This window comes from Pyrus communis, chromosome 10, assembly GCF_963583255.1.
Source record: "Pyrus communis chromosome 10, drPyrComm1.1, whole genome shotgun sequence".
Taxonomy (NCBI): domain Eukaryota; kingdom Viridiplantae; phylum Streptophyta; class Magnoliopsida; order Rosales; family Rosaceae; genus Pyrus; species Pyrus communis.
In genome coordinates, this window is record NC_084812.1 from 6,148,880 (window position 1) to 6,162,224 (window position 13,345).

Below are 13,345 nucleotides of genomic sequence, written 5' to 3' on the forward strand. Positions count from 1 at the left end.
AGGAGACCTTGAACTTGTGTCAAGCCTACATTACAAACAAAGAAAACATATTAGTAGCAAGAAGAATTAAAGTTGAAAACCATTTAATAACAAATTTACTTAAAAAATTAAAGTATATCTTACTTGTTTCCACTTCTTCCATTTCCTTGTAAAATCAAAGCGTATATTCCATTGGTTCCTGGTAGAAGTTTACTTCATCCGCCCTAAGCTAATCACTAGTACACACTAGTGCCTCTAACATTTTAGGAGTCAAGAATGCCCTAAAAGGGTCCACAACCCTTCTCCCTAGGCCAAATGCATTTTCACTAGCAACAGTAGAAGTGAGGATTGCAAAGATATCCTTGGCTATTTGTGAAAGAATTGGGAACTCTTTTGTGTTTGATTTCCACCAACTCAAGAGATCAAAGTCACCAACAACACTGCTAATATAAGTAGGGTTTTATTTTCGAATTATTGAAATATTATAAATATGTGTCATATAATTATATATTATATAACATATAAAATATATTTTAGGTACGGTACGGTAATACCATGGTCAGGGCATCCATTACCAATACCGTACCATGAAATTTCGGGACGGTACAATACTGTACCATTACCGATTGGCACAAAAAATTTAACACAAAATCGGTATGGCACGGTTAGCAATTCAGTTGGCGCCGCAATTTGACAAAAAAATTCTACCCTTACCAATTATCATGTCACGAGGTAAGCTAACATGATCATTACTCTCAATTACGAATACAATTGAATGAGGACATGGACAGTACATTTGTCTACGACATTTTAATTACATTAATTGAGTGAAAATCACATGAAATTTTGTAAAATAGCCTCTCTTTTGTTGTCTTCACTCTTCATAGAGTTCACGAGGCAGTGGCCAAAATTGTTAGCGTTTTATTTGGGGTTCATGGTTTGAACTCTGAACTGCCCAAAGTGTTGAACCTCCTATCAGAAAATATCCCTTGTACCCAAAAAAAATTCAGAAACCTTTGATATACATATTTTGAAAATGTATGAAAAAACTATGTCAAACAAGAGTATTCTTACAGAGATCAGATGCCATCATCATAAGGAAATGAAGTGGACTGCAGCCATTCATCACCAGCAATAAACTCTTGCACCGTGAAATTGGATGCATCATAGTAGTCCATAACATGATACCCTCTCCAGTTCACTCTATTATCCGTCCCAGCGCCAGGACCATAATTCTCATACTCTCCATAGTACAAAGTGTCCAACCCTTGGTCCCCGGCCCAATTAGTCCACCCAGTCGGGTCAATAAAGTCGTCAATGTAGGACTTCAGGACAACAGTCGTAGAGTAATTCCTCCACGGCCGGCCTAAGTAGCTTTTGACAATGCTGGAATTGGAGTACAACTCATCACTGGCTACAATGGAGCAATTCTGCATGGAGATTCCTGTGTTCTGATCTAGTGTGTCCCTGGACTGCGCCGTGATGACTGTGAATTGTCCCGGCATTGGCATCTTGGACACGATGTTGCATGCTTGAAATACAACTGCGGCGTTACCACATATGTAGTCTATGGTTCCGAATATATTGCACTCTCTGTAGAATTGTCTGAAAGAGTGCACGTATAACGTGTCTTGGTAGCCATCGATAGTGCATTTGTAAATTGCAACCAAGTCTGCATTCATTCTCAGAGCAACTGCTTGGAGCTTTTCTGGCCCTGCCGTGTTCTGAATTGTTATGTCTCTTGCTAGAAAGCCCTCTCCGGACACAGCTGAAAAAATTGATTATGTTTGTTAAAACGAACTGGGAATGAAAGGGCTAGCAAATGTAAACATGATTTTTCAAAAACTGCACTAATCATCCCCTATGGTTAAGCATGTTATGTGTGTGTCATGTGACAGAGTGAAAAGATCATTTTAAGACATTAAAGTTTATTTAATCCTTCAATAAAACTTGAAATAATCTTTTCACCCTCTCACATGAGAGGCGTACGTAAGCGAATTGGACGAAATGCATATAGGAAGTTTGATTGGACTAACTAATAACAAGTTTAACCTCAATAGTATCTTTAAGAATTTTCTTATATTGTACTAGTCATCATTATGGTCGGGTCGGAAATGTCAGTATATCCAAATCAAACTTTTCGACCTAATTTTGACCCATTTTGCTCATATGACGGGTGAAAAAGTCATTGAAAAATTAGTCAGGCGTAAAATGACTTTTACATGAAAACTAATCACACATCATCAGGGGTGTATTCAATTGGAATTTAAGAGATTTTAATAGATTTATAAATTCATAGATTTTTATGAAGTTTATGAAGTTTAATTGATTTGTAAAGATTCTATGTAAAATTTTAATTTAATTCCTTTGAAATCTTATGAGGAGAGATGAGATTTGTGGATGCTTAAAATACACTACAAAATCTCTCCAATTCCCTCTAATATTTTTCCAAATTTTTCAAATTGTAATTCTAATTGAATACACCTGAATGTTATAAACTTCTTTAAAATTCTAATTGAATACACTCATATTTCTAAGGATTTTAATAAACTATCTTAAAATCCTAATTGAATACATATTGAATTTCAAAGAATTACTTAAAATCCTGATTGAATACCCCAAAATTCATTAAAAGAATTAAAATCCTTCAAAATCCCAAATTGAATACACCCCCCTTAATTACCTACGGTTGCAGATCCGAATGTAGTCCCTCCATCACCACGACTGCGGTTACCAGTGATGAAAGTGATGTCACTTCCATCTCCAAGAAGAACAATGTTGGTCTTGTAGCTCGGAATCTCCACATTTTCTTCATAAACCCCTTCTTTGACATATATAATCGTCCTATCATAACTATTATTTGGACAAAAAATAATAGCATCACTAATTGTGGTGAAGTTCCCCGATCCATCTGCGGCAACCGTTAGGACTTCACTGGGGTCATATTCATTGCCGGAGCTCTCCAATATCCGGCGGTCTCTCCTCGATAACCACCTCGGAACGCTCATAAGACGGCGGTTTGTGCGCCCTTTATTAGCCCCTTGCTTTGAGATAACTGAGAGAGAATTGCTTACATATTTGTATGTACTAGTCAAGGAGTTGACTAGGGTTGACTTCATAGGGCCAGAAGCAGAATCCAATCCTTCCATGCAAGTGTTCTTGTTTGTGAGAGCAGCGCTTAGGTAAGCCCTAGCATCGTTAAGATTCTTGGCATTTTGTGCCTGGACTCGAGACACGGATCTTTGTAAGGAAGAGAGAGTGATTTGGTGGAGCTCCTTGCAGTCCTGGACAGCTCCCTTTTGCTTCTCGACGATGTTCGAGTACTGTCCGGCCTTGTAGAAAAGATCGGTGAGCTTTGCGGCTTCGGAGATGGCGACGTTGAGGGATTGGAGGAGGTAGGAGAGGATGTTGGGAGTGATGTTTATGGAGACTGAGAGTTTTAGTGAGTCGAAGCAGATGTCTGGGTAGGGTGTGGACTTGCAGAATGATCTTATGGACGACAAATGGGGATTAAAAGTAGTCCTGTTCGAAGACGAAGACGAAGAAGAAGAGGAAGAAATGTGGAGAAATAAGATTATGCAGAGGAGCTGCGGCAGTTTTGCAGTGGAGGAAGCCATGAGACGTCAGAGGAGGAGTTGCGAGAAAAGAAAACTGATATAATAACATGTAAGGGTCCGAGTATAAGAGCATAAAAGTGCACAACTTGTGGGGTAGGGACATAAATGGATATTTGCTTAGCTTAATAAATTAAAATACGGATAAGGTCTTATTTTGCCAAAAAATAAAAAATAAAAAATAAAAAATAACTTTCATCCAGTGAGAGATACACATATCCCTCTATTTACATATAATGTATCTTTAACTTACAAACTCAATGATCGGAACAGTCCAATTTCTTAACCATCATTTGAAGATTATTTCTATAAAAAATCATTTGAATCAGAAATAGTTTCATTCAAACATATTAAATAAATGAACAGTTTATCATGAATACGTTACTTGGTATCTACACCATTAATTTGTTCTATACATTTCAACTACTAAATAATCTCCGATTCTAATTATTTTTTGTAAGAGTAATCTTTAGTGAAGATTAAGAAATTAAGTGAGTTCGATTATGAAATTTATATAGTGAATCTACATATTTGCATGGGAGAAATGAGCTCATTAGTTCAAGGATACAAGTATTATCAATAATAATAATTAGAGTTTAATGACAATGCTAATAAAATAATACTTGCATTCCCCTTTGAGTAGATGGAGCTCATTCCCTCACTTGCAAATAACGTATCTTCACGTAAAAAATTTATACTCAAAACCGGTCAATTTCTTAATCCTTATTTGAAGATTATCCCTAAAAAAAACATTCGAATCGGAGATCATTTAATAATCCAAATGTATCAAATAAATCGACGTGTAGGTACCAAATACCATACTAATGATGAACCGTCCATTTACTTGAGACATTTGAAAGACTAAATAATATATGATTCGAATGATTTTGATACCACTAAAATTGTCACACCCTGATCCCGAGATACCTCCAGGATTGACATGTGACGTCATAACATACCTCTCTAATTGTCATGCCTTGCTTTCGAGACATGACCAAAATCAAACCAACGTTCCATTAGCGTCGTAACTTTTCCTTTATATTATGACTGCATCTAACCTTTGTGTTTGGTTGATCTTCAAATTAAGATTAAAAAATTCGAACGATTTTGATTATAAATTTCTTATGTTGAATATACGTTATTTCAAATGGGGAAATGAGTTCGTCCCTTCAAAAGGAAAATACAAGTATTGTTCATGTTAATATATACAAGTACTATGTGACATCCCACATCGTCTAGGGGAGTGATCCTTAAATTTATATTCCCATCTCTACCTAGCACGAGGCCTTTTGGGAGCTCACTGACTTCGGATTTCATCAGAACTCCGAAGTTAAGCGAGTAGCGCGTGAGAGCACTCCCAGAATGGGTGACCCATTGGGAAGTTCTTATGTAAGTTCCCAGAAACAAAACCGTGAGGGTGTGCTAGGGGCCCAAAGCGGACAATATCGTGCTACAGTGGAGTCGGGCCCCGGAAGTGGTCCCGCCCGGCCCAGGATGTGACATACTATATTATATTTCCAACCTCCGTGCGGAGAAATCTTAATTCTTCGCGGTTGATCATATAATAGGAGTGACAAATACAATAAAATATAAGAAAAATGAATGAAAATGGCTTGAAAACTTTGAGTTTTAACGAAAAATACAAAATAAATGGTACAGTAAATAGTATCCGGATTGAACTTTTGATGTAAAAATATGATTTTTCATTAAAATAAATAGTATCATAAGCTTTTCGTTAAAGTTTCCTAATATATACTGTCGGTTGTAAAGTAGATTCTCAGCTCTATTTATTTTCTTTAATTCGTTTCTTTCACGGGAAATATACTTTATGTTAGGTATGTTGTCCTTTTGAAAAGTTTCAAAACAGATAAAGAGACTGTATTCTGAAAAGGAAGATGATCTCCTCCTCTCTGTGGGATCCTGAAGATCCTTGAATAATTCGTTGCTTTCACGGGAAATATACTTTATGTTAGGTTTGTTGTCCTATTGAAAAGTTCCAAAACAGATAAAGGGACTGTATTCTGTATTCCGAAAAGGAAGAGGATTTCCTCCGATCCTTTTTACGGAGATCCTGAAAATTCTTGAATTCTGTGTGTTTATCGTTAATTATATGGTCAGAAATCATTTTAAATATATTTATTTAATATTAAATATGAACAGTACCTGACAAAAACTAATCGTACGATAAATAATAGAGACACCAAATTCAAGAATCTTTAGAATTCCCGCAAAAAAATTCGGAAGCGATCTTCTTCCTTCTGAAAATCTTAATAACATTTTCTCTGCATATATTATTTACTTTCATATTATATGGTTCAAGGGGACAGGAGAAGGACGGTCCTCTCGTTCCTCCCCATTATGCGATATTCATGTTTGAAAAAATATGGACATATGCCACATGGTACCTCGGCGTAGTATGTGGAGTCTCTGGATTATGGAGTCAGTCAGTCGGTCATCTTTTGGGAGTTTGTGAATAGAATGCTGTTTGAGCCTCACACTGAAAATTAGAGAAAAACATTGTTGACACATTCTTTTTTTTTCTTTACATATTTCGATATTTTTTAATTATTAATATTTTTTTAAATTCATTTGATCCGACGTTTGAAAATTGAAAAGATGTATGAGAAGTAAAAAATAGTTTGTAAATAGCACTATCCAAATTAGATAGCAACATTCTTGACTTAATTACAAAAATTAAAAACAGTTTTAGGTGCCCATTTCAGGTCATCTCCAACCAACCCGACCAAAAGGTCATAGGCTAAAAATAGTCAGTTTTGACACGAAAATCGTCTCCAACTGAAGGCTAAGCCAAAAAGATTCGTGGGCCCCACCTGGCCAAAAATTAGAGATCCGGCCAACGGGCTAGCCAAGAGCAGTCGGCCCAATAGCCCAACCCAAACACATGCTACTTGACGTCATGCTGACATCAGATTATTGTTAGATTTGACTTTTTTTAGACAAAATTTTTTAAAATAAATTCTAATTTTTTTCCTACAAATACCTAAGTCATTTCTACTCCATTTCTAACATCATTTTTACCATTCCATACTATCTTATCTCTTTTTATTTCAATTCTTCACCAATTTTTCACATCATTTTCATTATATAAAGATAAGAAATCTGGAGGCTTATTAATTTAGTGACAAGTGACACTCAAAATATATCCAAAAACCTTATTTTAATATGGTAGTTTAATTTAATTAACCATATTAATTCAATCAAAATAATACATTATGGAGGGGGCTAAAAATAGCCCCTTTCGGTTGGAGATGGGTTTTTTGTCAAAGGGGTATGTTTTAGCCTATGGCCCTTTGACCCCCTCGATTAGAGATGATATAAAATATGACCTGATACTATTTATTAAAAAAATAATTTCTTGCAGGGCTAAACATGGTCCTTTTCGATTGGAGATGACCTCATGTTTAGATATATAAATATTTTGTTCACGACGTCTCTTTTTATTATTAATATTGTCAAAAACATCAATCATATGTCAGTATGATTCATTGATAATGATATTAACGGATCATCAAAAATATATCGGTATTATTCTCTTTATTAAAAAACGGATGTGCATTCCATGACCGGACAATATTTATGTAACATGAAACTTCCGTGAATAAAGGTTTTTTCCCAACCAAAACACACTCACAAAGCATTACAAATTGAAGGAAATCGCATTGGTTGAAATATGAGGTAATTGCATTTGCACGCCAACTGCTATACACACCTAATTGCAATTTGCAACTTGACCTTTGTATGTTGAAAAATCTCGGGAGACAGACAAATATGTGTGCATTATTTATCTCTCAATATCTGACATGCCTTGATTCTTTTTCTGTCAACTTTTAAAGTCTTTCTTTATCTGCGTAGACATCTGTCTTGTAAATGGACAAGGAATGTCAGCTCTTCCACTTCCTGTACTTCATGTTTATGTGATCACGGTTAAGTTACGTTAACATTTTATATTATTATTCTTTTTTGTATTATTACCTTTATAAAAAAAATAATATAAAATGTTGACGTGGTTTAACCGTGATCACAAAATAAGAAAACACAAAAGGATACCAAAAATGAGAAGGCAGACAATCCTTGTTATCTCACTTGCCCGACTAATGAGTTATGATGAGCATTGCCAATAATTACAATTGCTAATTAATTGGTAAAAAAATAAAAAAAAAGTAAAAATGCGGGGAGGACTTTCAAGTTTCCATTCAACACGTTATAATGTAAAAGGTTAAAACATAGAGTTATTATTTAAAATGAATTTTAACGAAAAACTCATGGTACTGTTTATTTTAATGAAAAATTACATTTTTACACTAAAAAGTTAATCATGGTAGTATTCATTTTACTTTTTATTTTATCTTTAAAGTTAAAACTCAAAGTTTTCAAATTTTTTTCATTAAATTTTTTTTATTTTTTAAAAGATTAAAACATATAATAATGCTTGATAAAATTAGAAAACTGTTGATGTGACACCTGAAGTGTATGTAAGTTTTTTTTTTGGTCAAGGGAAGTGTGTGTAAGTTTCTCCTCATAACAAGCTTATACCCATGACTTTTTTTCATGTTCTGTTTTTCCATTTCTTATTTTGTAGAACGCCCAAGCTGGTTCCCAAAAACCTATTTCAGTATTTTAATTGTATGGTAGAAAACTGACATAGGTTCGAACTTCGAACCCTAGTTGGGGAGTTTGGTTTCATTCCGAGTTCTGACTTAAGAGAACTCGGGACGAAAGGGATCACTTTGATTGTTAAGAGTAGAAAACCCATTCATCTATGATACTTAAATTACCAATTACTGCTCTAAATTTTCTTAACAAAACAAAATTGATTGAAGAAGATATAATTAAGTACAAGATTGAAATTACACATCAACTGCTTGAATTCTCAAGCCCCAAATCCTGCTGTATATTTGACACCAGTGGGGGGTAACCACAGGTTGCCTTCAATAAATTGGGCCACAGTATAGTTCTTTACCTGAGTAGATTCATTAAAGACTCGGTAGCCGGGCCACTTGACCCGGCTTCCGAGGCCCGCTCCAGGCCCATAATTCATGTACTCACCATAAGACAATGTGCTCAAAGCAAAATCTGCATTCCATTCAAGCCACCCCTCAGGCCTTATGGCATTGCTCAAGAAAGACTGCATTATTACAGTTCTTGAATACAGCTTCCAAGGCCTACCAAGGTAAGTAAAAGTGGAGTTGACAAAGGGTAACAAGTCTGCATCTGCAGTTATGTTGCAGAACTGGATGGAGATTCCGGTCGGCTCATTCGGGTCTTTCCGGCCTTGGGCTGTGACGCTGTTCTTCTGATTCGGTAGGCCTTTTTTGGCAAGGATCTGACAGTTTTGGAACACAACAGTTGCATCACCAAAAATAAAGTCAACTGTACCACTTATTTTGCAATCTCTGTAGAACTGGCGCATTGTGTGTGCGTAGAGTGTGTCTTGGTACCCTCTTATTTCGCATCTGTAGAACACCGATAGGTCGGAATCCGATCTTAGGGCTACTGCCTGGTGCTTCTGTGGCCCTGCCGTGTTTTCGAACGTTATGTCTCTTGCTATGAACCCTCTGCCACTCACAGCTGAATACATAGTTCAATGAAAACAGGATCAGTTTTCGTAATATGAACGGTTGAATACAAATTCCATGTAGTGTAGAGAATATAACCAAAAGACTAAATCACGATAATGGTCCTAAACTTATACTCGTGTTTCACTTTCATCGTTCTATTCAATTTTTAAATTCTATAGTCCATCAATTGCATCATTTATGTTACTCCAATATTGGTTGACTTAAAGGTAAAATGGTCCGCTTAGGTGTAGTAAAATGGTTAAAATAGACAAAAAAATTACAGTAATAGACGTACCACAATAGAAGAACTGTAAAATTAAAATACATATAAGTTAAGCAATTATGACATCAACCCTACAAAAATATATGCGTCGATCACATATAACTTCTTTGCCGTAGCCGATATTATTAAAGAAAGACTATGTACTAACCAATGCACACCAAATCTCATTGCAAAATAAGATGTACATGCCAAAATAATGAATTGTTTTGGTCTTGATGTAAGACTATTCAATGTGTTCTGCTAGGTGAGGCCAAGAAATTAAATATGCAACATGCTTGACGTTTTCTTCCAAGAAATAAAAAGTGAGTCTTTGCATGTGACACTAGACTAAATAACCCTAGCTTCTATCATGCATTGGGATCATGTACTTTGCTCTCATGCCTCCCATCTACCATTTTATTAAGGTGAACATAATTGAATTGGTTGGGATCTCATTAAGATTCCAATCTTAGACTAGGATACCGAATGTTGCATGGCCCCCAAATCCAAAGTTGATAGGATAAAGAAAGAAAGAAAAATCTACGATACTTTAGGTAAAAAGAAAAAGTTTCGGGTGAAAAATCCGGAAAATGCTCTGCTCCTTACAAACAAATTACACACATATACAAATAAGACTTTGACATTTGTGCACATTTTTGTATGTGTCAATCTGCGATTTGCATGTTTGGAGGAACTGATAGTGTGCGACAAATTATTAAGCATATGCTTACCAAATGTTGCCGATCGAAATGTGGTCCAACCATCGATATAGCTTCGATTTCCAGAGATTATGGTAGCATCCATACCATCTCCAATCATCATTAGGTTCCATTTTTTCTTCTTGATCTCCACATTCTCCTTGTATGTGCCTTTCTTGATGTATATAACGTAGCGGCTCATGCTGTAATCCGGGGCTGCTAACACGGCATCCATCGCATTTGTGAAATTCCCGGTACCATCTTGGGCAACAACTGCATCCACATTGACACCGTCGGCTTGTAGAAGTTTTCGATCTTCGGTTTTAACCCACGTTGGGATTTGACCGTTAGGACCCTGGTGATCGGAATTCGGGTGCACTTGAGTGAGGAGGTCTTGGACTAAGGAGGTAACTTGGTTGAGGCCAGTTGAGACCAACCCTTTGACAATGCTGTTGGTGCCTTCAAACCCATCACTGCATGTGTCCTGGTTAACTAGTGCAGCGCTCAGCCATGTCCTCAGATCAGAACTTAGTTTCCCTGTGCTGTTACTTTTGCCTTAAAAAAAAAGGGAAGTTTTTATTTAATTAGCTTAGATTTCAATCCACCCCTTGACTTCATGAACCAGAATCTAAACTACCCAAAATGCGTAGGACACGTCAAACAGCTAACGAAAATGTCATACAAACAAAAAATCTCATATTAATAACAAACTTAAGCACTTAATTTAAGGGACTAAGTGGGATGTTATTTTATCTAATAAGTGGGAATGTTTTTCTGTTAAGAAGTAGTTACCTTTCTGGTTCTGGGAAGCAGAAAGGGACCAGTTCAACTCATCAGCAGAGAAGTCAAGCAAATCAAGGCAGTCGGAAATGGCGTTGGAAAGGCGGAAATCACCGAAGGCGTTTGCAAACTGGGAGAGTATGGTGGCCACTTGCTGCACAGCATCAATGGTGTCCCTCAACGAGCCCGCAAATTCGGATGCAGGCACTTTCAAGCACTCTGACTGTATGTCATCTGGGAAGCTGCAGCTAGCGAAAGGGATTCTGCTTTTGCAGCAGACACACAATAAGACTAAAAAAAAAAGCAGTTTCCCAGAAGCCATTTTCAAAAAAAAAAAAAGGTGCTCAATGACGAAGACCTACTTAATTCTGTGTGACTAACAAATAAATATGAGAGTGGAGGAGGAGACTATTTAAGGGAAAGAGTGGATGGGGTTGATTGAGTAGAGGTTGTTTAGGCAGGTGAGGGAATTTAAGAGGGCCGGTGGATCATGGTTGATATGGCATATGAGTCAGTAGTCGTGCCGATTGCAAGTTGGGGAAGAAGGCTGCAAGGCTCTATTATATACAAATCGAAAGCAAAATCCACCAGCAATATTCGTATCACGTGATAATGCTGATTGACATAACATTTTGTAAGCTTCCAATTAAATGACAATATGAATTAAAATAAATTTATTTTTACTGAGTTCTGTTGCATTAATTCAACACTTACTAGTGTTATGTAACAAAAAAAACTGCACCAAAGTTTTTCTACTAAAGATCTTAATTCGGCGAATTATATGAAAGTGTTTCATTTGTTCAAATATAGAAACAGACCATGTGTCGGCGGTCCCCATTGACGAGAGATTTTTCAGTGTGATCATCACACGAGATGATATATCACGTGTTTTTATAACAATGGTGGATTATGTGTGTTAAAAGGTTAATAACTTAAAAATAAAAAATTTGCATCACTTACATAAAAACACGTGATGTACCATCTGTATTCTCATTACAACTAAAAATTTCTCCCCATTGACATTGTGATGTCAGGATTTCATTCTCAAATTCAAAAACCCCACATGCAATTGCAAATGAAAATAGTGCTTATTTTTTCTTGGGTACCAATTTGTTAATTTGCTATATCACTAGTCATGTCACGTAAGTTCATTTAAGTGATACTGGATTTTTAGTAGGATTTTTGCAATAATTAGGGACGCGGTCTTGCAAGAAATTTTTTAATGTGCTTAGAATACGGGTACAACCTCACATATAATTATACAAGTGGAAGGTACTTCAAAAAAAAAATCTTCAAATTATATAATAATATGTGACGTATCACTCTGTGTTCCAAGCACACTCAAAATCTCTATATTTATGCATGCCATGTTATTGTGTTCTTAGGCAATTAGAATCTTGGAAAAGGAATTTGTATGTATTGAATGTACTATTATATGATTGTATTCTGTATCAATAATGTAAAAATGTGTAAAAAAAAATTTTGCAAATTAATTATTATTGACACTAAATATCGCTGTATTAGTGAACACGTATCATGCACAAGTCAGTCTCTGTCCGTTGAGCGGCCATTGCATGCAAATTACTTGTCTTTCCATGCATTCCCCCTCTCCTCTTCCAAGAACAATTGGATTGACTGTGATTATTAACATCTGCGTGCCGGTGTGCCACGTGTACACATATCTCTTTTTCCAGATTTCAGCACCTTCTAAAGTCAATTTGTTACACAAGCTACTCCAGATTATATTATTTTTCTAATATTTTATAAGGGAAAGAAGAGTTCTTCTCTCTTTAAAATATTCCATCCATAAGTTCACCGAATCGAACTCTCGGAGAAATTTTTAATTGTGATCGGAATACGAGTGGTATATCATATGTTTTTATAAAAGTAGTGGGAAATTTTATTTTTTTAAGTTATTAATATTTTAACACATATATCACACAATTTATATAATGACACATGATATATCATTTCGTGTATTGATCATACTGAAAAATCTCTCCAACTCTTAATATATCACAATTAGAATTTAGTACTTGGCTAAGGGAAGTCGAACTCTTGACGTATCATAATCCTAAATTCAATATTTCGCTCAACGTCAACATTAATGTATACATCTGGCAGATAACATTAAACATTATCGGAAAAATAAAATAAAATCTGAACGTTATGGGTAAAGTATTATTCATGGCGATGGAAATTATAGCAGGCCTGATTGAATGAACCAGTGAAGAAGCCATATGAAGGCACATGCATCAATGAATAGACAAGTCTAAAGCTAGAAAGGAACATTTTCTTCCTCTCTTTATCTTTTTCCTTTTCATAACTCCTCTTGGCTAAATACTACTAACTTAACAACTCAGATCCCAACTGCAAATTTAGAAAAGAAAAAGAAGGAGAAAAGAATATTGCTGTTCTTAGATCAATATTGGT

The 13,345-nt window shown here is 35.8% G+C and overlaps 2 protein-coding genes across 2 annotated transcripts; both read right to left on the reverse strand.

Moving 5' to 3' along the window:
* Positions 1–689: 689 nt before the first annotated feature.
* Positions 690–3,606, reverse strand: LOC137748932 (probable pectinesterase/pectinesterase inhibitor 12). The gene is made up of 3 exons (XM_068489122.1): positions 2,663–3,606; positions 1,054–1,747; positions 690–967 (listed from the first exon to the last, which is right to left on the reverse strand). Exons 1-2 carry the CDS (start codon positions 3,594–3,596, stop codon positions 1,059–1,061), a joined length of 1,623 nt encoding a protein of 540 aa, XP_068345223.1. The 5' UTR covers positions 3,597–3,606; the 3' UTR covers positions 690–967; positions 1,054–1,058.
* A 4,795-nt stretch (positions 3,607–8,401) lies between these two features.
* On the reverse strand, positions 8,402–11,421 carry LOC137748240 (pectinesterase/pectinesterase inhibitor PPE8B). Its single transcript, XM_068488358.1, has 3 exons — positions 10,925–11,421; positions 10,166–10,687; positions 8,402–9,182 (listed from the first exon to the last, which is right to left on the reverse strand). Exons 1-3 carry the CDS (start codon positions 11,232–11,234, stop codon positions 8,485–8,487), a joined length of 1,530 nt encoding a protein of 509 aa, XP_068344459.1. The 5' UTR covers positions 11,235–11,421; the 3' UTR covers positions 8,402–8,484.
* Between the last annotated feature and the right edge of the window lie 1,924 nt (positions 11,422–13,345).